Consider the following 27,088-nt stretch of genomic DNA (forward strand, 5'->3'; position numbering starts at 1 on the left):
GGCAATGGGGTTCTGCCCATGTTCCCTGTGCCTGATGCAATGATGATGCCACTGGGCTGGCAGTGACATCTCCGGGGAGCTGGGTTCTTGTGGCTGGGGTTAGGACTTGAGTGAGACACTGGAGTTGCGTGTTGGGCCAGAGGCGTCCAGCAGCTCTTCCGGTGTGGTTTCCTTCAGGCCTGTAAGGTGTTAGAGCCGCTGGATAGATCATGGGCTTGGGGGTCAGAAGGACCTGGATTCTAATCCTGGCTCTGCCACTTGTGTACTTTGTGACCTTGGTCAAGTCACTTAATTTCTCTGTGTCTCAGTTGCCTCATCTGTAAAACGGGGATTGGACTGTAAGCTCCATGTGGGACAGAGACCGTGTCCAACCCGATGATCTTGTATCTACCCTAGTGCTTAGAATAATACTTGACATATAGTAAAAACTTAACCCATAGCGGCATTATTATTATTATTATTATTTCTCCCCAGTACAAGCTGAACTCTTACGGCGTTCACCCCTACTACATGGCACTGGAGGAGGATGGCCATGCCCACGGCGTGCTCTTGCTTAACAGCAATGCCATGGGTGAGACAGCTGGCCTTGGGTACCCGGGACAGCAAGCTCATGGCTTCACAAGTGTGCCTTGGCGCCACTGCTCGAGGCTTCTCTCTGTGCGTGCAGTAGCATCCTTGTACATGTGTGTCTGTGTGTTCATGGAGCATGGCAGTAGCTTCTTGTGTGTACATGCCTTGGCACGACACTGTGGCTTCACAAATTGATGCAGCAGCCACAGGAAACATGGCTTCGTATTTGTTTGCTGAGGAATGTGAATTCTCCTACGAGTACGATGCATGATATGTGTGTGTTCTGTAGCTTGCTGGTTCATGCCTTCTCAAGTATGTGCCATGGTCACATGGCACGAGTTTTCTTATGCTTCTGTCGTGGTGTGATCCCTTGAGATTCCCATGTCTTGTCACGGTGTGCTTTCTCTTGACGCCTTGTGTGTGCCATAGAACATCTGCACATGGCTTCTCACATGTGTACTGTGTTCCCTTGATGTTGCTGACATTTTGCCCTGTATCCCAGATGTCACACTCCAGCCGATGCCAGCACTGACCTACCGCACGACTGGGGGGATTCTGGACTTTTTTGTGGTCTTGGGCCCAACCCCAGAGCTGGTGACCCAGCAGTACACCGAGGTACATTTCCTCTTGCTCCTGTCCAGTCCCTGAAACCCTCTGTTGTCAAGAGGCTTGTGGGTAATGTGCTCTCCGTTCCTGCTCCTAGCTAATCGGACGACCAGCGATGCCACCATACTGGGCTCTGGGCTTCCAGCTGTGTCGTTATGGATACCAGAACGACTCGGAGATCGCAGATCTGTATGACGCGATGGTGGCGGCAAATATTCCTTATGTACGTGACCTGAGGCTGTGGGTGCTTTCTTCTCTCTGGATGATATTCCATCCCTCCATGTCCTGGTTATGAGCCCTGCAACGGGACAGTGGGCCATGCACCTAGGCATACACATGCACACTCAGGGGGCCTCATCCTCAACTGCTCTTAGCCATGTCTAGTAAGCCTGAGCTTTTCTTCCAGGCTGGTGCTGACCACAACATGGTCAGTTCTACACCTTCAAGGGACCAGGGTGGAGATAGAATGCAAGGGTCAGGGGAGCTGACCAGTGTGTATGTGGTCCAGTGGGCTCAGTTGTCAGGCCTTGAGTGTGAGAGTCTCCCTTGCTCCACCGGCACAGGATGTGCAGTACTCAGATATTGATTACATGGAGCGGCAAATGGACTTCACGCTCAGCCCTCACTTTGCCGGATTCCCCGCCTTGATCGATCGCATGAAGGCCGCGGGAATGAGAGTCGTCCTCATCCTGGTGAGTGATGGTGACTGGGGAAACCAAGGCTCAGCCTCACTGGGCCTGGCATAGAGCAGCCCCGACCTCAAACTCCCCTCTCTGATCCCAGGATCCCGCCATCTCGGGCAACGAGACGAAGCCATATCCCGCATTCACCCGGGGGCAGCAGGACGACGTCTTCATCCAGTGGCCAGATGGCAGTGACATCGCTTGGGGAAAGGTATGATTAGAGGCAAGGGTGGGAACCCCACTGGACCAGAAGGGGACATCCAGCCAGAAAACAGGTGGTAATCCGGCTCGCCTTTGAGCAAACAACAAAAAATCAAACCTAGGCTGATTGCGATGATGGAAAGTGGATTCCCCGAGAATGTGGAGAGAGATATATAGAATGGGGGAGAGGATGGTGAGGGTCAGATGGACGGAGGACAAGGGATGCAGGATAGTCCAATAACCTTTCCTTCTCTGGACCCAGAAGCAGTTTGGTCCATTTCTCAGGATATCACAGAAGTTTTCTTTCTCTCTCTCCCCCCTCACTGCAGGTGTGGCCGGATTATCCCAATGTCGTGGTAAATGGGTCTCTTGACTGGGAGACCCAAGTGGAGGTAACTGTGGGTTTGACATCCAGTTCTGGGGTCTGGGTGTGGTAGACAGTGTGCTCTGGTGCTGGGGGACAGCTGAGTGGCCTGGGTAGCTTCCCGTGCTGAGCCCAGATGGTTGGGACTGGGCACGGGCAGGAATGCACCTTCAGCAGATACCCCCTCATCACTGGATATGCTGGTGATGCTGAATGGAGTCACATTAGGGGACCCGAAACCAGCTTCACGTGAGCCAGTCAGACTCTGGTTCTGATGTCTCCGATGTCCCTTGGCAGCTGTACCGGGCTCACGTGGCCTTCCCAGACTTTTTCCGCAACTCGACAGCTACCTGGTGGAAAAGAGAAATCTTGGAACTGCACACCAACCCGCAGGAGCCCCACAAGAGCCTCAAGTTCGACGGCTTGTGGATTGTAAGTGTGCTTGTTCACTTGTCTGTGTGTGAGCGTGTGGGAATCATATTTATTGAGCGCTTATTTAAGTGCTTAGGAGAATACAATATAACAATGAAAGACACATTCCTGTCCACAGCGAGCTCACAGTCTAGAGGATATTATTATTATTATGATATTGTTAAGCGCTTACTATGTGCCAAGCTCTGTTCTGAAAACTAGGGTAGCTACAAGATGGTCGAGTTGTCCCATGTGGGGCTCATAGTCTTATTCCCCATTTACAGATGAGGTAACTCAGCATAGATAAATAGAGGCTTGACCAAGGTCACACAGCAGACAAGTGGCAGAGCTGGGATTAGAACCTAAGTACTCTGACTCCAAGACCGTTGCTCTTGCCACTAAGCCACATACATGGGTAGTTCATCTGTTGGTGGTGGGTGTACGTCTAGGTGTAAGCGTGTTCAGAGATATGGATCAGTCTGACTGTTCTTATTGGGTTGATTTGAATCCTGTAAAATAGAAGGGATGAGATTCATCGTCACATAAAACTCTCAATCTTGATTCCTCTCCAGTTGACCTCCCCATGCAACATCCCCAAACTCTCCCATCTTTGACCCCCACATCCTGCCATCCTCCCAGCCTGGATTCCCTCTTCCTTTTCATCTGCCAGAAGAAGTCTTCTCTCTTATCATCCAAACCCTTCTGAAATCCCCCCTCCTCCAGAAGCCCTTCCCCAGTGAACCTTTCCCTTGCCCAGGTCCCACCCCACCCAAAAAACCCTTCAGCCCTCTGCACCAGTGATGTCCTTAGGCTTCTGTGGCTCCTCTGTCCACATCAACACTCAGACCTGCTCTCATCCCCTCATCCATTCTTCCTTTCACCCATAAATTATTTTCAGTGTTTGTCTCCCCAGTCTTTCCACAGGAAGCTGCTAGAGGGCAGGGATTGTGTCTTCTAACTCCATTGTTCTCCTTCCAAAGGCTTAGAACAGTGCTTTGACCCAGTAGGTCCTCAGCCGATGACACTGGTGGGTGGATTGGTGTTTGGGGTAGAATGGCATGAGGAACTGTCCCTCCTGGGCTGGGGGAATTGTCTGCTTTTGCAGAATGCGCTTGTGAGAGCAATTTCTCTGTTCCCCTCTTTTTAGAACGCTCCCTGGTAGACCATGATTCTTGGCCCCTGCCTTAGCTTGAAGGGACTCCCGATCTCCATACACCCCAAAAGTCCCCCCAGAGCTCTCTGTGCCAACATTATTTGAGCTTCCCAAGAGCTTATTGAGCACTGACTTCTTCTCCAGGACATGACGAGCCAGCCAGCTTTGTCAACGGTGCCCGTCGGCGGCTGCCGAAACAACTCCCTGAACCACCCGCCATATATGCCGCGTAAGGATCCGGCTCGTCTAACTGGGGACCCGTGGAGGGGTGGGAGGTGCCAGGGGCTCTACCTAGGGCCCCCTTTGACCGATGCTGGATCAGGAAGGGGCTCCTGGTCCGGTCCACAGGGAGGAAGAGTCCTAGCAAGTTCCATCTGTGCCTCAGTGTTGGGAATGAAATCTCCCGTCATCCCTCTGGGGTCCCACACACCCACTTGGTGCAGGTCATCTGGCCCACATCCAGCCCCATGGGCCTGAACTGGGGACAGTTGCTGGGGACAGAGGACCTGAATCTGGGAGTGCCATCACATGGCTGGAGGTTCCAGGGTGGCGCTGGATCCTGGTCCAGGCGTAATTGAGGCAGAACACTGCAGTGTTGTTAGCTTTGTCAGAGTCATCAGATTTGATCAGCATTCAGATCACACAGTCTGCAGCCCTCCACACCAGCTTCTTAAGAATTCTACTCCAAGCCATATTTATCCCATCCATACCCAAGTGCTCAGCTTAGTGCTCTGGGCCACCGAAGTCCTCAGTAATTCCTGATAGTCCATTGATGAATGGACTGACCACAATTTGGGGAGGGACTGGGGATTGTGGGGTCACTGACTATCCCTGTCTGTTCCTTAGACCTAACTTCCCGGGACCGGGGTCTGAGCAGTAAGACCCTGTGCATGGAGAGTCAGCAGTTCCTGGCCGACGGCTCCCCAGTGCGGCACTATGACGTACACAACCTGTACGGGTGGTCCCAGATGAAACCCACCTTTGAGTAAGTGGAACTAGGCTGCCTGTCACGGTCTCCACTCCCATTGGAACCTCCTCCTCCTGTAGCCCTGGACCCCTCAAGGAGAGGCCCTCTATCTGTTCATTCGGGGCCCCTTCTCCATGGACTAGCTCAGACCCTCCCCTACTTGCCTCAGAGACAGGCAGATCCCCATCAGGCAGAATCACTGTCTCCAGGCAGAATCCCCACCTGGTCACTTGGATCCAACAGAATTAACTTGTTCCCTCTGGTTTTCCTGCCTGAATCAGTGCTGTCCAAGAGGCCACAGGGCAGCGGGCCCTGGTCATCAGCCGCTCAACATTCCCCTCAGCGGGGCGCTGGGGAGGACACTGGCTCGGGGACAACACTGCGGCATGGGACCAGCTGGGGAAGTCTATCATCGGTACGTGGGCCCTGTCCATGGGGAGGGCAGCCCCATCTCAACGTGCTCGGGATGGCGGCCACACTGGGTCTTCTCTATGTATCTCTGGTTCCCAAATGTAACAGCTGGGCCTGGCAGGGGCTAGGTTGGGGTTGAGCTAGGGCTGTGAGGAGGCTGAGTCAGGGCCAGGGTTGGAATGGGCTTGTGCAAGAGCTGGGAAGTGGACTCCATCCAGCAAACATGGGTGAGATGTCCTGGCTGATGAAGCCAGATTAGACCGTAACCCCATCGATTAGACTTTAAGCCCATCATTGGGCAGGGATTGTCTCTATCTGTTGCCGAATTGTATATTCCAAGCACTTAGTACAGTGCTCTGCACATAGTAAGCTCTCAATAAATACTATTGAATGAATGAAGCCCCCAGAAGCAGGGTCTAAGTCAGCTGTATGCTTTCGTTTCAGGCATGATGGAGTTCAGCCTCTTCGGGATCTCCTATGTAAGCCCCGTCCTCTCCTCATTTGAGATTTTTATGTATCCTGCACTCAGTGTAGTGTCTGGTAATGCCCACTACCCTCTAAATCCCGCTGTCTGTGTCACATGCAGACGGGAGCGGATATCTGCGGGTTCTTCAAAGACGCAGACTACGAGATGTGTGCCCGCTGGATGCAGTTGGGGGCCTTTTACCCCTTCTCCCGCAACCACAACACCATTGGCACCAAGGTAGGGCCCACCTGCCCTCCAACCCTCCCCACATCTGCCCTCCTAGGCCCGTGGCCCAGCTCTGCCTCCCTTCCCTCTCTCGAGGACCCACCCCAGAGTCAGATGCTGCTCCTCATGCCAACCTGGGTCAGAGGGTCGGAGACGAGTTCTTTCCTGCTAATACTGCCGGGCACGGGTTCAGTCAGATGCAGTTCTCTTCGTTCCTGGGCAGGACTGATCCTCCCACCTCATCTTCCCTGGCCAGTCTCTGCATCCCCGGGGGCGGTGTGGCAGTGCCGTGGTCTGAGCCCCGTGCTCCCCTCACACCTTCAGAGACAGACCCAGTGGCCTGGAACAAGACCTTTGAGGATCTCTCCAGGAACGTACTCATCACCAGATACACCCTGCTGCCCTACCTCTACACGCTAATGCACGATGCCCATGTGAACGGCAGCACCGTCGTCCGTCCACTGCTTCACGAGTATGTACCACAACACCCTGCTGTCCCAACACCCTGCTGTCTCTACCATGCTCTCTGTGTCCCCAGTCCAGCCCCAGGTCTTCCCCATGTGTGGATACCAAAGTCCTGTACCCTCAGTTTCCTCCAGCAAAGCATCCCATATTCCCATCCAATTCCCCGCACCTCCTTCACTAAGGTCTACTATGCTCCATCCCCATTGCTACCTTCACAACACCACACACACCATGTCCCCATTTCAGCCCTCAACCCTCCCCATCAATAGCTACTCTGTTGCAAAGTTCCGTGATTGGTTACCACACCCTCTGGCCAAAAGTTCCCAATTTATTTTGTTCTCTGGTGAGCCCTTCCTGTGATCTCCCGCCCCAGTCCCCAAGTACCCTCCAGAACCAGATTTTTGTTGAAGGGTCCTCTGGGCATTGACACATCTGAATGGATACAGGATTGAGAATCAGGAACCTTAACTGCATCCGTATCTACTCAAATCTCTCTCTCAAAGATGTTCGCTAGATGAAGAGCACTGTGCTGTGCACTTGGCAGACTCCAATAGAAATAAGCGCCACAATCCCTGCCCTTAAGGAGTTCGAGTCTACTGTGTGCAGAGTAGTGGACTGAGCAGAGTCCAGTAAAGTTAGGGGATGTTATTCCTAGCTTCAAAACCCTCTCTGTCTCATGGGTTTGCTGGCCTGGTAGGGGCTTGACAAAAACGGGGAGTCAGGGTTTGTCCCTGTGTCAGCTGGACCGACTTCTTTGGAGAGGAGGCCTGGCATGTTGGGGCCTCAGCTTTGTGTGCCTCTTCCTCCTGCAGGTTTGTGGAGGACCCAGTGTCCTGGGATGTCTTCGAGCAGTTTCTGTTGGGCCCCGCCTTCCTGGTCAGCCCCGTTCTCAAGGCTGTAAGTACAGGGGATCCATTCACATGTCCAAAAGACCTTTGGTTTCTTGATGCTAAACAAACATGTTGTCGTTGCAAAGTATAGTGCATGACACACACTCTTCTCTGGGTTTCAGAATGCAGTCCACGTCTTGGCTTATTTCCCCAAAGCTCGCTGGTACAGCTATCACACGGTGAGTGCCTGAGGAGTGCAGCAGCTGGTGTCGATTAACTTTGGTAGTAAACTCGTTTCACAGTAGGGATCCAGTAAAGGCTCAGGAGGCACAGGTGATTCATTCCGGGCCCAGGGTAGGATGGGCCTTATGCCACGTGCACGAGCCGGGGTGCCATGCAGTTGGCATTCTGGTTCTGTCATTACCTGCCAATACCTTCTCTACTAAGCTAGCCCACTGGGCTTGGGAGAGAGCAGAGACGACACAGCCAAACCTCCTGGTATAGGGGGAGTGGGGTGAGTCGAGTTCTGCGCACCCCCCTGAACCAGACTCCCCCTACAGGGAACCGAGATGGGATCAAGAGGGCAGTGGAGGAACCTGTCAGCGCCCCTGGACCACATCAACCTGCATGTCCGTGGGGGCCACATCCTGCCATGCCAGGGTCCAGGCAACAACACCCGCTACAGGTGTGTGTTCTGCTAGACTAAGTGGCAGGCCCTCCCGCTCCAGGATGGTGGCAGGTTTCCCGGCCCCTTTGCAGTTGGCTCTTGCTGTCTTTTGCCCAGGGAGAGTCCAGCAGGCTGGTGGGTCAGTGCATGCTGTGGTAGCCAGGTGGGAATGGGCTGGGATTTCCTGAAATCCACCAGACAATTACTCCCCCACTCCCCTCAAAGTCTTATTGAAGGCACATCTCCTCAAAGAGGCCTTCCCAGATTAAGCCCCAATTTCCCTCTTCTCCCACTCCCTTCTGTGTCACCTTGACTTTTTCGCTTTGCTCTCCTCCCAACCCAGCCCCAAAGCAGTTATATATATATATACATCTGTAATTTTATTGATTTGTATTGATGTCTGTCTCCCCTACCCCCACAGGCTGTGAGCTCATTGTGGGAAGGGATTTTCCCTGTTTAAACTGAGCTCCTTATCTTCCCTCCCAAGCCCTGTCCTCTTCCTGATTTCCCTGTCACTGTGGATGGTACGACCATCCTTCCCATCTCTCAAGCCCGCAACCTTGGTGTCATCCTTGACTCAGCTCTCTCATTCACCCCCAACATCCAGTCCGTCACCAAAGCCTGCCGGTCTCACCCTTTACAATATCGCCAAGATCCGCCCTTTCCTCTCCATCCAAATGGCTATCTTACTGGTACAGGCTCTCATAATATCCAGGCTGGATTATTGTGTCAGCCTTCTCTCTGATTTCCCTTCCTCCTGTCTCTCCCACTCTATTCTTCATTCCGCTGCCCAGATCCTGCAGTAACGCTCTGGGCATGTCACTCCCCTCCATAAAATCCTGCAGTGGTTGCCTATCAACCTCCACACGAAACAAAAACTTTTCCCTCTGGGCTTCAAGGCTCTCCAACACCTTGCCCCCTCCTACCTCTCCTCCCTTCTCTCTTTCTACTGCCCACCCCGCATGCTTCGCTTCTCTGCTGCTCACCTCCTCACCATCCCCCATTAACGCCTATCCCGCCGTCGACCGCTGGTCCATGTCCTCCCGCTGTCCTGGAATTCCCTCCCTCCTCACCTCCACCAAACTAACTCTCTTCCCCTCTTCAAAGCCCTACTGAGAGCTCACCTCCTCCAAGAGGCCTTCCCAGACTGAGCTTCCCCTTTTCCCTCTGCGCCCCCTTCACCTCCCTTTAGCTAAGCCCCCTTTCCTCACTTTCCCTCTGCTCCTCCCCCCTCCCTTCCACTCCCCTCAGCACTGTGCTCATTTGTATATATTTTTTTACCCTATTTATTTTGTTAATGAGTTGTACATCCCCTTGATTGTATTTATTGCTATTGTTTTTTTCTGTCTGTCTCCCCCGATTAGACTGTAAGCCCTCAATGGGCAGGGATTGTCTCTGTCTGTTACCTAATTGTACATTCCAAGCGCTTAGTACAGTGCTCTGCACACAGTAAGTACTTAATAAATATGATTGAATGAGTGAATGACTGTGTTTTCTGGTCCATGCAGTCGGCGCAATGCCCTGGGACTCCTCGTTGCATTGGATGAGAATGGACAGGCCACAGGGCGGCTGTTCTGGGACGATGGGCAAAGCATCGGTAAGCAACACCCGGAGGCTCAGTCTGGAGTGGGCCCCCAGGTCGGTCTAGTGGATTTGTTTGTCCAGGCTGATGGTCACTCTCCCCTCCGGCTGCTCCCAGAACACACCCCACACCCTTCCCATCTGTGTATTCACTCAGAACCTGCTGCAGCAACATCTCTTCCCCCGGCACCAGGCTGCCCAGGGCTTCCCCAGACTCTGGAAATCTTAAAGCCAATCAGTGGCTAACTGTCCCAGCTTCGGAAGGGTCAATCACCCATCCTTGCCCTCCAAGACCAGATGGCTCTGGAGTCTAACCAGCCTTTGAAGACAGGCGGCCAATCGCCTGCTCTCCTCCTTCTCTGCCATCTACACCGTCACCCACAGAGTCAACCATGTTGCATTCCACCCCTCTTCCACCTATACCAAAAGCCCCCAGCCCTCTCTTGCACTCCAACCCATCCCATTCCCACCAGCACCTGCACCATTCTCCCAGCCTACCCCCACACAGAATAGAACCTTTCCTCTGGGTCTGAAGTGGTTCCACTCTGTGGTGTGGGGAAGGAATCCACTTCTCTTCCTGATCTTTTTCAGACACGTATGAAAGTGGGAATTACCATTTATCAGCCTTCTCTGCCAGCCGGGTAAGTGGGTTCTATGGCCACATGGGATTTCTGTGGCCACATGGGATATTGGTTTTGCCCCTCCAGTTTGTAGGGATACTGAGTACCCAGGGGCATCACAAGGCATCTGTAGTTTCCCAGTATCCTCCCCATCTCCACAGAGACCTATCCTTGTAATGTTTCAAAGCCCTGAGGTTTCACCCAGATCCTCCTGGCCAGGAGGGAGGGTTCTGCTGAGTTCTTTATTCCTGCTGATTACTGCAGCCAATTCCAATGTCCGAAGATTCCTACTTATGGGTTCATGAGTAGGAAGAGCTTTCTCACCAGCTCAGGGCCAAGCAGACTGCCCAGAGGGAGAATGGGAGACTGGGCCTCGGCCCTGGGCCAAGTAACTGCAAGTCTTCAACCTGGGGCCTTCCTCCACCCAAGAGGTGGGTGGGGGGAATGGCTAGGGGAGGGAAAGGTGGGTATTTTAAAGAAATCCATTCCCAGGCCAGGAATACTCCCACAGACATGGGAGAAAAACTGAGGAGCTGGTGGCCAGTGAGGAGAGAGGGGATTGCCAAGTTGGTCACCCCCATCTCTGGTAGCAGGAAAAGATATTCTGTGTTTCTGTCAGGCTTCCCACAGAGAAACTCTGCAGGAACTGATAAAGGGCAGCCCAATTCCCCAAATAGCAACCAACCATCTCTCTCCAGAAGTGCGAGAGATTAGCAACCGCCATTGCTCTCTAGAAGTACCAGAAATTAGCAACCAGCCATCTCTCTCTGGAAGTGTCAGAGATTAGCAACCAGCCATCCCCATCCGGTTGTGGCATAGACCTCCTCAACCACCCCCCTCCTTCACCTCTCACCCCACTCCCTCCCTCTTTCTCCATTTACCATGCCACATTCTGAACTGTGGGAACATAGCCTCCGGAGGATCCAGACTATTTAGCTGCCCAGTTCACTGCAGCATAGATTTGGCCCTGGGGTGGTTTTCCATCTCCTTCCAGCCTGAATGGAGAACTGTATCTGGTCCAGTATATGCCCACGTGCTTCATGTGGGGCTCAGCTGGGGAAGCCGGGCCCTCAGGTGTTACCTGAATTTTTGGGAAAGTCCTTTGGCTGCAGGTTGGCCTAACATGGGCTTCTTCATGCTAGGCTGGGGTGGACTGGATCTGACTGGTTTTCTCTAGGCTGTGCTGGACAAGGCTGCACTGGACTGTGCTGGGCTGGACTGGGCTGGACTTCTCTAGGCTGGTCTGGGCTGGTCTTGGCTGGTGTCCTTGGGAAGTTAACTACCCTTTTCTTGGGGCAGCTTCTCTACTGCCATGGGGAGAATTGGCTGCAGGAAGGCACAGACAGCCCATTGACAGAGGCAGAGAAAATTTGGTTTAACGTCGAGGAAATCTGAAACACTGGGAGTGGGTGTGGGGCTGGATACTGGGCGAGGATCAGGGAGGAGAAGGTCAATGGGGGATGGAGTTAGGGGAGGATCAAAGAGGGAGGACATCGATGAGTGGGAACGTTCAGTGGTGGAGGGTGTTGTGAGTAGGGGAAGGAGGCCAAGGAGCCTGGGGGGAAGTAGGAGGGCAGGCCAACCACGGGGTCAGTGAGAACTGACAGGAAGCGGGCTGGCTCATGACTTGCAGGAGGGCAATACAGCCTTGACTGAAGCCCAGTCCCCACTTCCATCTTTCAGGGTCACATGGAAGTGCACGTTCTCCACCGGGGATTCTCGGATCCGAACAGGCTTGCCTTTCAGGAGATTAAGATCTTCGGGCTGGACTTGGAACCGGTCAACATCACAGTGAAGCAGAACGGGGTCCCACTCTCGACAGTGCCCATCACAAGCTATGATCCTGTGAATAAGGTGACAGTCTTCCTCCCCAGGGAGCCAGGAGGCTGGGCTGCATTGACCAAGAATGATCCTTCCTTGGGATCCTGCCATTGCCAATGCTTCACATTTCCTCTGGGCAGCAAATTGCCTTGTGGCCAGACCACATCCCTGGGAAGACCAGCCATGCTGGGGCCTCAAGGAGAGCAGACATCCGTGTGCACTCATCTCCGTCCTCCCATCTGTCTGCCCCCAGGTCGCCCGCATCACGGGGCTGCGTCTGGAACTGGGAGAGGCCTACAGGGTGGAATGGAGCTTGAAGGTCAGTGATCTGACAAAGATCGACTGCTACCCCGAAGAACACAGTGCCTCTGAGAAAAACTGCCAACAGCGGGGCTGCCTCTGGGAGGTAATTCATTCAGTCATATTTATTGAGCACTTTCTGTGTGCAGAGCACTGTACTAAGCACTTGGGAGAGTAAAATACAACAATAAACAGCCATATTCCCTGCCCTCAATGAACTTACAGCCTAGAGGAAGGGAGACAGACATTAATATAAATAAATAAATTACAGATTTGTACATAAGTGCTGTGGGCTGGAAGGGGAGGAAGAACAAAGGGAGCAAGTCAAAGTGACGAAGAAGAGAGTGGGGTAAGAGGAAAGGGAGACTTAGTCAGGGAAAGCCTCTTGGAGGAGATGTGCCTTCAATAAGATTTTAAGAGGGGAAGAGTAATTGTCTGATTTGAAGAGGGAGGGCTTTCCTGTCCAAAGGCAGAACTTGGGAGAGGGGTTGACAGCATTCATTCATTCATTCAATTGTATTTATTAAGGGCTTACTGTGTGCAGAGCATTGTACTAAGCGCTTGGGAAAATACAGTACAGCAATAAGGAGAGAAAATCCCTGCTCACAACGAACACACAGTCTTGGGGGCAGGGAGGGGAGGGGATACAGACATCAATAGAAGTAAACAGACATCAATATAAATAAATAAAATTACAGATGTATACATAAATGTTGTGAGGCGGGGAGAGGGGGCAGAGCAAAGGAAGCAAATCAGGGTGACGCAGAAGAGAATGAGAGATGAGGAAAAGTGGACCTTAGTCTGGGAAAGCCTCTTGGAGGAGTTGTGCCTTCAGTAAGGCTCTGAAGTTGGGGAGAGTGCTTGTCTGGAGGATTTGAGGAGGGAGGGCGTTCCAGGCCAGGGGTAGGACCTGGGCCGGGGTCAGTGGCAAGACAGGCGAGATCAAGGCACAGTGAGAAGTTTAGCACCAGAGAAGTGAAGTGAGAGGACTACATTGTAGAAGGAGAAGCGAGGTGAGGTAGGAGGAGGCAAAGTGATGGAGAGTTTAAAACCATTAGTGAGGAGCTTTTGTTTGATACAGAGGTGGATAAGCAACCACTGGAGATTTTTTTAGGAGTGGGGTGTCATCCCCTGAACGTTTCTATAGAAAGATATCCAGGCAGCGGAGTGAAGTATGGACTGGAGTGGGGAGTGGCAGGAGGTTGGGAGGTCAGAAAGGAGGTTGACGCAGTAATCTACATAGGATAGGATGAGTGACGGAGTTGACATGGTAGCGGTTTGGTTGAAGAGGAAAGGGATTTTAGCGATGTTGTAAAAGTGAGACCGACAGGATTTGGTGAAGGATTGGATATGTGGGTTGAAAGAGAGAGCTGAGTCAAGGATAATGCCAAGGTTATGGGTTTGTGAGATTGTGGTGCCATCTACGGTGATGGGAAAGTCTGGGAGAGGGCAGGGTTTGAGAGTGAAGGTAAGGAGCTCTGTTTTGGATGAAATCAAGGCACATTGAGAAGGTTAGCACTAGAAGAGCAAAATGTGCAGGCAGGGTTGTAGTAGGAGAGTGGTAAGGTGAGGTAGGAAGGGCGAAGGTGATTGACTGCTTTGAAGCCAATGGTGAGGAGTTTTTGTTTGATGTGGAGGTGGATGGGCAACGACTGGAGTTTTTTGACAAATGGGGAAATGTGTCATGAACGTTTTTGTAGAAGAATGATCTGGGCAGCAGAGTGAAGTATGGACTGAAGTAAGGGGAGACAGGAGGCTGGGAGGTCAGCAAGGAGACTGTTACAGTAATCAAGGTAGGGTAGGATAAGTGACTGGAGACCCCAGAGTCCCAAGGTCAGATAGGATAAGTGACTGGAGACCCCTGAGTCCCAAGGTCTGGCATCAGAGGATAGCAGTGGCTCTGTCTTTCAGCCAACCAGCACTCCAGGGGTCCCTTTCTGCTACATCACCAAGAACTACTACACCGCCCAGAACATCCAGTATAGCGCAACTGGCATCACCGCTGACCTCACCCGAAGTGCCGAGCCCAATCACCTGCCCTCCACTCCCATAAGCCCCCTCCGCCTGGACGTGACCTTCCATCATGACCACCTGCTGCAGTTTAAGGTAGCCTGTGGCCCTGGGCTGCCATTTTCTTCCTCCTGTAACCCTAACCCCAGCCCTAAAAGACGGACCAGCAGCCTGGCATGTCCAGTGCTGCAGGAAGCGTTGGGAGATCCCGTCTGCACTATGGTCATATGGGAGGGACTGTGGGCAAAGACTTATCAGCACGAGCAGTAGCATCTGAGCCCCTTCCATGAGCTGCGTGCTGGCACTGACGGTTTTATCTCTGGCCTAGATCTCTGACCCCAGCAGCCGGAGGTACGAAGTTCCGGTGCCCCTGAACATTCCCCACCCTCCAGCCAGGACTGCCGAGGCCCAACTGTATGATGTCTTCATTAAGGATGACCCCTTTGGGATCGAAATCAGACGCAGGAGCACCGGCACGGTGATGTGAGAGTCTCCAAGGGGAGGACAGAGAAGGGGGTGGCAGAGGCTGATTTGGGATCTGAATGTTCCCTGTTGTGATGAGAGATGGTTCTGTAGGCCTTGGTGGGATAAAGAGAATCCTCTGGGGACTTCCCTCTACAGCCCCTCAGCCCTTGGTGGGCTCTGAGGGCTATGCAGGAGCTGGAAGAGTGTTGAGGTGGGGGCTGATGTTGGGGCTGAGGTGAGGGCTGTAGGGTGACTGATGTCAAGGCTGAGAAGGAGGATGAGGAATCAACTGATGTTGGGGTTGAGGCAGACCTAAGGCCTAAACAGAGGCTGGGGCTGAGGCTGCTGCTGGTTTTGTGTGGCAGCTGGGACTCGCAACTCCCCGGTTTCACGTTCAATGACCTGTTCCTGCGCATCTCCACCCGCCTGCCCTCCCGCTACATCTATGGCTTCGGGGAGACGGAGCACCGGACCTTCCGCCAGGACCTGGACTGGCACACCTGGGGGATGTTCTCACGGGATCAGCCCCCGGGGGTGAGGACGGAGGGACATGGGCCCGGCCCTCCAGCCCGGACTTCTCAGTGCGGGTCTCCCACACTGGTCACCCTCTCCATTGCCTCTCTTGGGTTCCCTGGGCCCTGGATTCCCTGGCAGGACCAACGGTGATGAGCTAAAGCCCATCATCTTACAGAGGGAAGGACCAAGGCTCCCCTGGCCCCGGGGAGCTCCAGGGTTGGATGGGGGATTCTGTCTGTGCTCCCTCCACACCCAGCGCATCAGTAGATGTGGGTGACGATGCCGGTGCGCTGGGGGTGAGGTCTCCCGGGGAGCCATGTTCTTGTGACCAGGAGTCAGACATGAGCAAGATGTGGGAGGCATCCTTTTGGGTGAGGTTTCACTGAGGGCTGCAAGGTGTTGGAGCAGCCATCATCCAGCATGCCACTCTCCGTCTGTCCCCAGTACAAGCAGAACTCGTACGGCGTTCACCCCTACTACATGGCGCTGGAGGAGGATGGCCATGCCCACGGTGTGCTCCTGCTCAACAGCAATGCTATGGGTGAGACACTTGGCCTCGGGCACCCGGGAGCCCTGGCTCTTCAGTCAGCCTGTCAATCAGTTGTGTTTATTGAGCACTTGCTATGTGACGAGCACTGCACTAAGTGCTTGGAAGGGTATAAATAACAATATATCAGGCATAATCCCACCCACAATGAACTTTCAGTTAGAGGAGACAGATATTAATATGCATAAATAAAATTACAGATATGTATATAAGTGTTGTGGGGCTGGGAGGGGAGATGAATAAACGGAGCAAGTCAGGGTGACACAGAAGGGAGTGGAAGAGGAAAAGAGGGTTTGGTCTGGAAGGCCTCTTGGAGGAGATATGCCTTCAATAAGGCTTTGAAGATGGGGAGAGTAATTGTCATATATGAAGAGATAGGATGTTCCAGGACAGAGGCAGGACTTGGATGAGAGGTCGCCGGCAAAATAGATGTGATTGAAGTACAGTGAGAAGGTCAGCAGTAGAGGAGCAAAGTGTGCAGGCTGGGTTGTAGGAGAGTAGTGAGGTGAGGTAGGAGGGTCAAGGTGATTGAGAACTGTAAAGCTAGTGGTAAGGAGTTTCTTTTTGATGCGGAAGTGGATGGGCAACCACGAGGGTTCTTGAGGAGTGGGGAACATGGCCTGAACATTTTAATAGAAAAACGATCTGGGCAGCAGAGTGAAATATGGACTGGAGTGGGGAGAGGCAGGAGACAGGGAGGTCAGTGAGGAGGCTAATACAGTAATCAAGTTGGGATAAGATGAGTGCTTAGACTAATGTGGTAGCAGTTTGGATGGAGATGAAAGGGCAGATTTTGGCAATGTTGTGAAGGTTGAACTGACAGGATTAAGTAATGGACTGAGCATATGGGTTGAGAGAGAGGAATCATGGGTAAAAGCAAGGTTATGGGCTGGTGAGAGAAGAAGAATGGTGGTGCTGTCTTCAGTGATGGAAATGTCAGGAAAGACAGGATTTGGGTGGGAAGTTAAGGAGTTCTGTTTTAGATATGTAAAGTTTGAGGTGATGGTGGGACATCTTTAATTAGAGATGTCTTAAAGGCAGGGGAAATGTGAGACTGCAGAGAGGGAGAGAGATCAAAGCTGGATATGTAGATTTGAAAATCATCCTCATAGAGGTGGTAATTTAAGCCACATGAGTGAATGAGTTCTCCAAGAGAGTGGGTATAGATGGAGAATAGAAGCAGACCCAGAACTGTATCTTAAGGGACACCCACAGTTAAGAAGTGGGAGGTAGAGGAGGAGCCCATGAAAAGAGACTGAGAATGAGTAGCCAGAGAGGAGAAGAACCAGGAGAGGACTGTGTCTTTGAAGCCGAAGTTGGATAAGTTTCCAGGAAAAGGGGATGGTCGGCAATGTCTAATGCAGCTGAAATATTGAGGAGGATTAGGATGAAATATAGGCTGTTGGATTTGGCAAGGAGGAGATCATTTGTCACCTTTGAGAAGACATTTCTGTGGAGTAAGGGGAATAGAAGCTAGATTGGAGGGCGTCAAGGAGAGAATTGTAGGATATGAACTTGAGACACCTGATGTAGACAAACTCACTCAAGGAGTTTGGAGAGGAATGGTAGGAGGGAGATGGGGCAATAATTTGAGGGAGCTATGGGGTCAAGGAAAGGGTTTTTTAGGATCGGGAGACAGGGATATGTTTGAAAGCAGTGGGAAGAAGCTTTGGAGAAGGAACAGTTGAACATGGAGGTTAGGGAGGTAAGGAAGGGGGCAAGTGTTTTGATAAAGTGCTAGATGATAGGGGTTAGTCAATCACTTAGTCAATCATATTTTTGATATAGTGCAAAGTGATGGGAATCAGTCGGTCAATCACATTTATTGAGCATTTACTGTGTGCAGAGCACATTACTCCGTGCTTGAGAGAATACACTACAACAGTAAACAGACATAGTACTTACCCACAGCAGGCTTACACTCTAGAGGGGGAGACGGGCATTAATATAAATAATTCTTCATTCATTCAATCATTTATTAATCACTTATTGTATGCGAGCACTTTACTAAGCACTCGGAAAGTACAATACACCAATAAAGAGAGACAATCCCTGCTCACAACCGGCTTACAGTCTAGAAATATAGAAAGAATATAATTTTAACATTTATAATATATAATAATTATAGTATAATAATAATGATGATCAGGCTAATTATAATATAGTATGATACAATTGGAGGTGCAGGTAGAGTGAGTGGGTTTTGAAAGTAGGCAGGAGATCTCATGAGATACTGCTGGGAGTTATGGGAGAGTTGAAGAAGGCGCAGGAGTTGGGAGGGACTGAGGCTCGTGGCTTCTCGTGTCTGTGTGCCTTGATATCATCGCTTGTGGTTTCTCTGTGGGTGCAGTGGCATCCATGTAAACATGTATCAGTGTGTTCATTTGCATTGGCGTGATCATTATTAGCTTCTTGTATATGCATGCCTTGGTACAATCACTCATCGTTTCTTAAATGGATGCTGTGGCCACAGGACACATGGCTTCACATTTGTTTGCTGTGGTATATGAATTCACCTGCACGTTGCATGACATAATATGTGTTTGTTCTGTAGCTCGCTGGTTCATGGCTTCTCAAGTACTCGCCTTAGGCCGCATGCCATGGGGCTTCTTGTGGTTTTGTCACTGTATGATCCCTCAAGATTCCTGTTTCTGTGTCAGAGTGGGCTTTCACATGACCCCTTGTGTGTGCCATAGCAAACTGTTAGGGGGCTTCTCACACTTATATTGTGGCCCCGTGATGTTGCTGACCCTTTGCCCTTTGTCCCAGATGTTACACTCCAGCCTACACCAGCACTGACCTACCGCACAACTGGAGGGATTCTGGACTTTTTTGTGGTCTTGGGCCCAACTCCAGAGCTGGTGACCCAGCAGTATACCGAGGTATGTTTCCTGTTGCTGCCACCATTTTGATGGCACTGCTCCCCACAACCATCCCTCCCGAGGGTCTTGTGGGTAACATACTTCCCATTTTCTCTCCTAGCTGATCGGACGGCCAGCGATGCCACCGTACTGGGCTCTGGGCTTCCAGTTATGTCGCTATGGATACCAGAATGACTCGGAGATAGCAGAGCTGTACGACCAGATGGTGGCAGCAAAGATCCCCTATGTACGTGACCTGGACCTGTGGGAACTTTCTCTCTCTGGCTGTTTTTTTTCTCTCCATGTCCTGATTGTGAGCCCTGAAGCAGGACAGTGGGACATGCCTCCAGACACACATATGCACACGCAGGGGACCTCATTCTCAATTGCGCTTAGCCGCGTCCCGTGAAGCCGAGCTTTTCTTCCATGTGGGTCCTGACCACAATATGGTCAGTTCTGCCCCTTCAGGGGAACAGGGTGGAGACAGGATGGCCTGACCGGTAAGTGGGGCTGGTCTGCTGGGCTGGGCTGTCAGGCCTTGAGCGTGAGAGTCTCCCTCGCTCCATCTGCGCAGGATGTGCAGTACTCAGACATCGATTACATGGAGCGGCAGCTGGACTTCACACTCAGCCCTCATTTTGCCGGCTTCCCCGCCTTGATTGACCGCATGAAGACTGCGGGTATGAGAGTCATTCTCATCCTGGTGAGTGACTGTGACAGGGGAAACTGAGGCCCAGCCTCGCCAGGGCCCAGCTCGGGGCGGCCCCGACCTCAGATGCTCTCCTCCAACCCCAGGATCCCGCCATCTCGGGCAATGAGACAAAACCGTATCCCGCATTCACCCGGGGACAGCAGGACGACGTCTTCATCCGGTGGCCGGATGGCAGTGACATCGCTTGGGGAAAGGTATGGCCAGAGACCAGGGTGGGAACCCCACCAGACCGGGAGGGGCTGTCCAGCCAGAGGACTGGGGGTGATCTGGCTCAGCTATGCAGGGAAACCAGAAACCAAACCCAGGCCGGTTGTGACAATGGAAAGTGGAATCTACGTGAATGCGGAGAGCGATATATGGAGTGGGGAAGGAGGTATTGAGAGCTGGATGGAAAGAGTGCAGGGGATACAGCATGATCCGGTGTCCTTTCTTGCTTCAGATCTGGAAGTAGATCACTTCATTTTTCAGGCTATCATGGAAGTTCTCTTTCTGTCTCTCTCGGTCTCTCTCTCTCTCTCTCTCACCCCCGCTTCACTGCAGGTGTGGCCAGATTATCCCAACGTCATGGTGAATGGATCTCTTGACTGGGAGACCCAAGTTGAGGTAACTGGGATTTTGAGACCCTGTGTTGGGTCATGGGTGGTGGTTTGAGTTTGGTGGGCAGTGGGCACAGGGCAGCATTCAGTGGGTTATGGTGCTGCGGGACAGTTAAGGGCTCTAGGTCTCTTCCTTTGCCATGTCCAGCCAGTCAACACTGGGCATGAGCAGGTCTGCCCCCTCAGCAGATATGCCCTTGTCACTGCCTCCTGCTCTGAAGATGTCAAATGGAGTGACATTCGGGGGACCAGTGGTTCCGAACTAGTACTAGGGGCAGAATCCTAACTTCACGTGAGCCAAATGGTCTTCAGTTCTGATGTTTATGATGTCTCTCGGCAGCTGTATCGGGCTCATGTGGCCTTCCCAGACTTTTTCCGCAACTCGACAGCTGCCTGGTGGAAAAGAGAAATCTTGGAACTGCACACCAACTCACTGGAACCCCACAAGAGCCTCAAGTTTGATGGCTTGTGGATTGTAAGTATGCTTTTTCATTTGCCTATGTGTGTGTGCTTATTGGTGTGTGTCTGTGTGACTGTGGGCAAGTCACTTAACTTCTCTGTGCCTCAGTTCCCTCATCTGTAAAATGGGGATTAAGACTGTGAGCCCCACGTGGGACAACCTGATTCCCCTGTGTCTACCCCAGTGCTTAGAACAGTGCTCTGCACATAGTAAGCGCTTAACAAATACCAACATTATTATTATTATTATTATTATTATTACATAGGTGTTTTTCTTTTGGGGATGTGTGTGCATGTAGGTGTATCCTTGTGCTCGGGGATGTGGATCGGTCTGACTGTTGTTATGGGATTGGTTTGAATCCTGCAAAATAAAACTGGCATCATTCCCAACTCTCCTATCTCTGACCCCTGGCTCCTTCCTCCCTCTCTCCCTGGAACGCCCTCTCCCTTCTCATCTGCCAGAACTAGTCTTGTCTCTTCTCATCCTCCAAGCCCTTCTGAAATCCCTCCTCCTCCAGGAGACCTTCCTCAGTGAACCTTTCCCTTGCCTGAATCCCATCCCCCCTCGATCATCCCTCAAACCTTCTCCACCAGTGACAGCCTTAGGCCTCTGTGGCACCTCTGTCATCCATTCATCCATTCAGTCATATTTATTGAGCACATACTGTGTGCAAGGCACTGTATTAAATGCTTGGGAGAGTAAAATATAAAAATAAAGTCCACATCAACACTCACACCTGCTCTTATCTCCTCATCCATTTTTCCTTTCATTTCTACCCTTAAATTATTTCGTTTTCTGTCTCCGCACTCTTCCCGGGGGAAGCTGCTAGAGGGCAGGGACTGTGTCTTCTAACTCCATTTCTTCTAAGGGCTTAGAAGAGTGCTCTGACCCAGCAGGTGCTCAGCCGATGCCATTGGTGGATGGGTTGGTAGCTGGAAAGAACAGCTTGAGGAACTGTCCATCCTGGGGTGGGGAATTGTCCATGGCCGCAGAACGTGCTTGGGAGCGATTCCTCTGTCCCCCTCCATTTTGAATGCTCCCTAGGTAGAAAATGAATGCTGGGCCCCAAGTGGCCCCAGACTCACTTTGGAAGTACCTCTGGTCTCCCTGAACCTCAGAGGTCCCCCCAGAGCTCTTTGTGCCTACATCATTCTCAGCTTCTCCCAGAGCTCACTGGGTACCTCCTTTTCTCCCCAGGACATGAACGAGCCAGCCAGCTTTGTCAATGGTGCTGTCGGTGGCTGCCGAAACGACTCCCTGAACCACCCACCATATATGCCGCGTAAGGATTTGGCTCATCCTCCTGGGGACCCATGAAAGGGCCCCCCATGCCCAGTGCTGGATTGGGCTGGGGGTCCTGGTCTCGCTCCCCGGTGAGGAAGTGACCCAAACAGTTCCATCTGTGCCTCAATTTTGAGGATGAAGTTGCTACTCAACCCCCTGTGGTCCTACACACCCACTGTGGTGCAGGTCAGCCAGCCCATGTCTAGCCTTATGGGCCTGGATTATGGATGTCTAGTTTTATGGGGGTGATTACTTAAGCCCTTTATCTGGTGGTGCTATCATATGGCTGGAGGTTCCAGGGGCAGCAGGGTCATGCAGAAACTCAGGGCATGAGAGTGACAGGGTTCTACCAGTTGGTTTCTATCATGCACTGCCTAGGACGAAGCCACGGGACCCCATGGTCATAGTGATTAAGGAATTCTTGCGGGCTTTGGCGGGCATGCACCATATCAGGATGGCCACTGGATCTGGACATTTTGAAGTCTGTCTCTCCCCTTCTAGACTGTAAGCCCGTTGTGAGCAGGGATAGTCTCTTTATTGTTGAATTGTACTTTCCAAGTTCTTAGTACAGTGGTCTGCACACAATAAGCGCTCAGTAAATACGATTGAATGAATGGACACTGGTCAAGGGGTAGTTGGGGGAGGACACTGCCCAGTCCTGAGCAGTCTCTGTCAGAGGCAGTGGATTTGATCAGCTTTCAGATCACATACACCCCAGCTTCCCACTCCTGATTCCTGAAGAATCCTGCTCCAAGCCATATTTATCTTATCCAGACCCAAGCATCAGCATGATATTCTGTACCCAGAAAGTGCTCAGTAAATCCTGATGTTCGGTGGATGGATGGACTGACATTAGCTGGGACAGACTGGGGTTTGTTGGGTTACTCAGTTTCCTGTCTGTTCCCCAGATTTGGCTTCTAGGGAGCGGGGCCTGAGCAGCAAGACCCTGTGCATGGAGAGTCAGCAATTCCTGGCCGACGGCTCCCCGGTGCGGCACTACGACGTGCACAACCTGTACGGGTGGTCCCAGATGAAACCCACCTATGAGTAAGTGGAATCCGGCTGCCCAACAGGGTCTCCAAAGCCCAATGGGAACCCCTTCTCCTGGAGCTCTGGACTCCACAGGGGGAACCTCTCCATCCATCAATCCCTGCACCCTGTAGGCCTCTACATCCACTGGCTGGGACCTTCCCCTACCTGCCCCAGTGGGATTCCCATCCTGACTCTCCATTTCAAATGACAGTGACATGTTCCTTCCTGTTTCCCCACCTGGATCAGTGCCATCCAGGAGGCCACGGGGCAGCGGGGCCTGGTCATCAGCCGCTCGACGTTCCCCTCGGCCGGGCGCTGGGGTGGACACTGGCTTGGGGACAACACGGCGGCGTGGGACCAGCTGGGGAAGTCCATCATTGGTGCGTGGGCCCTGTCCAAGGGGAGGGCAGCAGCTGTGTCTGTGCTCCAGGCCAGACAGCCCCGTCTCGACATTGTCTGTGCACACAAGGAAATCGTGCTCAGGAGGGTGGCTGTGTCAGGTCCTATTGATGTACCTCTTATTCCCGAGTGTATTGGCTAGGGCTGGCCATGGATGGAGCTGGGCCTGGTAGGGGCTGGGTGGGGCTGGACTGGGACTGATCTGGGACAGGGCTTGGCTGGATCTGGGCTGCCACTGGGAAATGGTCTCCATTCATCAGATACGGACGAGATGTCCAGACTGATGAAATCCCCCAAAGAGTAAGGCCTGAGTCAGGTGTGTACTCTCGTTTCAGGTATGATGGAGTTCAGCCTCTTCGGGATCCCCTATGTAAGCCCCACCCTCTCCTCATATAAGAGTTTTGTGCCCCCTGCCCCCAGTGCAGGGTCTGATAATATCCACTTGGATCTAATTCCCATTGTCTGTATCACTGCAGACGGGAGCAGACATCTGTGGGTTCTTCAATGATGCAGACTACGAGATGTGTGCCCGCTGGATGCAGCTGGGGGCCTTCTACCCCTTCTCCCGCAACCATAACACCATTGGCACCAAGGTGGGGCCCACCTGCCCTCTGACCCTCTCCCTTGCTGCCCCTCTGGGCCCGCAGCCTGGCTTCGCCTCCCCTCTTCTGCCCTCCCCCAAGGACCCACCTCAGAGTCAGATGCTGCTCCTCACGCCAACCCAGGACCAGAGCCGTAGCGTCAGAGGGTCAGATCTGGGTTCTCATCTACGATTGACTGACAGGCATGAATCCAGACCAGGCCCAATTTTCTTATCTCCTGGGCCTGACTGGTCATCCTGCCTCATCTCCCCCAGCCAGTCTCTGCTTCGCTGGGGGGGCAGTGCAGTAGTCCGGTGGTCTGAGCCCCATGCTCTCCTCGCGCCTTTAGAGACAAGACCCGGTGGCCTGGAACAAGACTTTCGAGGATCTCTCCAGGAATGTGCTCAACGCTAGATACACTCTGCTACCCTACCTGTACACGCTCATGCATGATGCCCACGTGACTGGCAACACCGTCGTCCGTCCTCTCCTCCACGAGTGCGTACTATGCTCTCCTGATGCCCCTTTCTCCTTTCCTATGCCCCTGCTCATAGTCCCATGGTTCCCCACAAGTGGATACCATGTCCTTGCTTCCAGGATCCCACACCATCTCCCCAGTTTGTATTGCCCCTCTGTCATTCATTCATTCAATAGTATTTATTGAGCGCTTACTATGCGCAGAGCACTGTACTAAGCGCTTGGAATGTACAATTCGGCAACAGATAGAGACACTCCATGCCCAATGACAGGCTCACAACTGCTGCTCCCATAATCATGCACCTTCTCATTGAGGGAAAACCGTACTTCTGATTCATTCTATCGTATTTATTAAGCACGTACCCCCCACACGTTTTCACCCAACCACCTTCTCCCCAGGTAGGTACCATACTCCTGTGCCCCCACCATCATCCCCACGGCTGCCCCACAGTGGGTATCATGCTGCCATGCCTCTATTGCCGCCACAGAGCTTCCCAATGCATGGGTACCAGGGATCCACATAGCCCCCTGTATAGACTGGTTCAAAATCCATTAATTCCTGAGTCCCCAGTGATACTAGATTGTAAGCTCACTAGAATGTGAGCTCCTTGAAGGCAGGGGAATGTACCCTCTCAGGAGCTTAAGAAAATGCTCTGTGCAAAGTAAGAGCACATTACATACCATTGACTAATGGTGTCTTTGGTTCAAATACTTCCAAATCCAAGTAATTGTTTAGGTATTTGTTGAGCTAAGGCAGACAGTACATCGTACCTGAGCTCTTGGGGACAATATAACAATAGCCCAAAGCTCTTTCCCCATCTACAGGGAGCTTTAAGAAGCAACAAATGTGTGTACCCATGTTCCCTGTGATGATTGAAGTGTCCAGATGTAGACCATGAGGCCTGTCAGGAGGCAGACCACACATTCCCTGTTCAATTCCTTGCACATGGTGTCAGCCTCTCCCAGGAGCTTGTCCCAGCCACAGACCAATCAGAACATGACCCAGGAATTGGACCCATGGATGCTCTGAGGGTTTCCCTTGGCCTTAAAAAGAATTCCAAGCCGTAGTCCCTGAGTGCCTCAGGCTCCAATTCTACTCTCTCTACTGCCTCCCGCCTCCCCCTGCTGCCCTCAACCCAGTCTTGGTCCCCTCCAATCTATCATGTCAAGTTGGCCCCACCCCAACCAGTGAATTCTGTCTCCCCAACTAGCTTGGTCCCCTCAGTCTACCACACTGAGTTCTCCCTGACCTGTCCTTCCAGTTCCCTGGCACCCTTCCTGCCCGAGGCTGCCTTGCAGCTGGAGGAGGGAGAACACAAATTGTTGGATTTTCCTTCTTCTTTAACCAGGCTGTGGATGAGATCATAAGAGAGGCAAGAGCACGGGTTTGGGAGTCAGAAGACATGGGTTCTAATCCCTTCTCTGCCACTTGTTCACTGCATGACCTTGGGCATATAATAATAATAATAATGGTATTTATGAAGCGCTTACTATGTGCCAAGCACTGTTCTAAGCACTGGGGGGATACAAAGTAATCAGGTTGTCCCACGTGGGGCTCACAGTCTTCATCCCCATTTTACAGATGAGGGAACTGAGGCACAGAGAAGTGAAGTGACTTGCCCATGGTCACACAGCTGACAAGTGGCAAAGCTGGGATTCGAACCCATGACCTCTGACTCCCAAGCCCGGGCTCTTTCCACTGAGCTACGCTGGATCCTACTGCTGTTTGTGGTCATATACCTGCTTGTGATTGCACATCTGCTTATGATCACACTTCTGTCTGTTCCAGGTTTGTGGATGACAAGGTGACCTGGGATGTCTTCAAGCAGTTTCTGCTGGGCCCCGCCTTCCTGGTCAGCCCTGTTCTGGAGCCGGTAAGGGCCGAGGCACCAGGCTTTCCAGTGGATGTGGGTGGTGGGACCCAGGACTCTGTGGTTCCCGACTCTGGTGTGGTTTGGACCTGCTGACATGAAATTTCCCCTTCCAGGCGCAAGTCAAGGTGGCTGCCTACTTCCCAAGAGCCCGCTGGTATGACTATTACTCGGTGAGCACTGTGGCTGCCCCTCCTTGCTTTCTCTCTGTGGCTGTTGTTGGGATGGGAAGGGGTGATGGAGTCGGGTCAGTCAGGGGAGGGGTGGGCATGGGAAAGGGTGGTGGGATGGGAAGGGGTGGGACAGAGAGTAGCAGAGGAGGGGTCAGGAAGGGTGGTAGGATAGGGAAGGGACAGGAAGCAGCCCTTGCCCCCCCCCAGGATCCTCTGCAGCCTTGTGCCCCTCCTTGACCAGTGAGGCCAGCGGTCCCTGCCTACTTCTGCAGGCACCTAGGGGGCCATAGACAGCCTCTGGATCTTCTGCCCCTAGTGCCCACAGCCTAGGCAGCTGTCAGGGTCTGCCCTGGGGCCTGTCCCTTTAGCTGGGAGTTGGGAGTGGAGGCCAGGCCAGTCAATCATTCAATGGTATTTACTGAGAATTGACTATGTGCAGAGCCAATCTCTCATTGCCCCGATTCCTGAGAGACGGGTCTGGAATCTGTCCCTCATAGCCTGGGAAGCCGGGAACACTGACCCTGGGTGGGCGATGGGACAGTGAGGGGGTGCAAGCTGGGAATCTCAGGCCCTGCAGAGGGGGTCAGCAAAGGTTGCACCGCTCCCCTACTTGGGCAGTTCCCTGTAGCCTAGGCCAACAGCAAGTGTGGCCACTAGGGCCTGGCACCAGGTGGCCGCTGTCCTGCTGCAACAGGACTGGAGAATTCACTCCTTGCAAACTCATCATGGACAGGGCAAGCAGCCGGAGCATTGTGGGACAGGG

The 27,088-nt window shown here is 52.5% G+C and overlaps 1 protein-coding gene across 1 annotated transcript in view; it reads left to right on the forward strand.

Annotated features, from left to right (window-relative positions):
* Nucleotides 1–27,088, forward strand: part of LOC100093611 (maltase-glucoamylase, intestinal) — a 105,635-nt gene that overhangs the window by 70,648 nt on the left and 7,899 nt on the right. Inside the window, 39 exon segments of the mRNA XM_029047544.2 lie at nucleotides 475–571; nucleotides 1,073–1,185; nucleotides 1,274–1,399; nucleotides 1,740–1,868; nucleotides 1,960–2,070; nucleotides 2,390–2,452; nucleotides 2,722–2,856; nucleotides 4,133–4,217; nucleotides 4,835–4,973; nucleotides 5,237–5,370; nucleotides 5,811–5,845; nucleotides 5,953–6,069; nucleotides 6,201–6,203; nucleotides 6,384–6,529; nucleotides 7,335–7,419; nucleotides 7,535–7,591; nucleotides 7,913–8,037; nucleotides 9,528–9,616; nucleotides 10,192–10,241; nucleotides 11,904–12,074; nucleotides 12,295–12,447; nucleotides 14,253–14,447; nucleotides 14,680–14,834; nucleotides 15,182–15,350; nucleotides 15,777–15,873; nucleotides 18,649–18,761; nucleotides 18,862–18,987; nucleotides 19,315–19,443; nucleotides 19,536–19,646; nucleotides 19,993–20,055; nucleotides 20,389–20,523; nucleotides 21,706–21,790; nucleotides 22,701–22,839; nucleotides 23,071–23,204; nucleotides 23,559–23,593; nucleotides 23,700–23,816; nucleotides 24,154–24,302; nucleotides 26,071–26,155; nucleotides 26,269–26,325. Of these exon segments, the coding sequence (XP_028903377.1) occupies nucleotides 475–571; nucleotides 1,073–1,185; nucleotides 1,274–1,399; nucleotides 1,740–1,868; nucleotides 1,960–2,070; nucleotides 2,390–2,452; nucleotides 2,722–2,856; nucleotides 4,133–4,217; nucleotides 4,835–4,973; nucleotides 5,237–5,370; nucleotides 5,811–5,845; nucleotides 5,953–6,069; nucleotides 6,201–6,203; nucleotides 6,384–6,529; nucleotides 7,335–7,419; nucleotides 7,535–7,591; nucleotides 7,913–8,037; nucleotides 9,528–9,616; nucleotides 10,192–10,241; nucleotides 11,904–12,074; nucleotides 12,295–12,447; nucleotides 14,253–14,447; nucleotides 14,680–14,834; nucleotides 15,182–15,350; nucleotides 15,777–15,873; nucleotides 18,649–18,761; nucleotides 18,862–18,987; nucleotides 19,315–19,443; nucleotides 19,536–19,646; nucleotides 19,993–20,055; nucleotides 20,389–20,523; nucleotides 21,706–21,790; nucleotides 22,701–22,839; nucleotides 23,071–23,204; nucleotides 23,559–23,593; nucleotides 23,700–23,816; nucleotides 24,154–24,302; nucleotides 26,071–26,155; nucleotides 26,269–26,325 (4,257 nt within the window).

Source organism: Ornithorhynchus anatinus, chromosome 2 (assembly GCF_004115215.2).
Source record: "Ornithorhynchus anatinus isolate Pmale09 chromosome 2, mOrnAna1.pri.v4, whole genome shotgun sequence".
Taxonomy (NCBI): Eukaryota; Metazoa; Chordata; class Mammalia; order Monotremata; family Ornithorhynchidae; genus Ornithorhynchus; species Ornithorhynchus anatinus.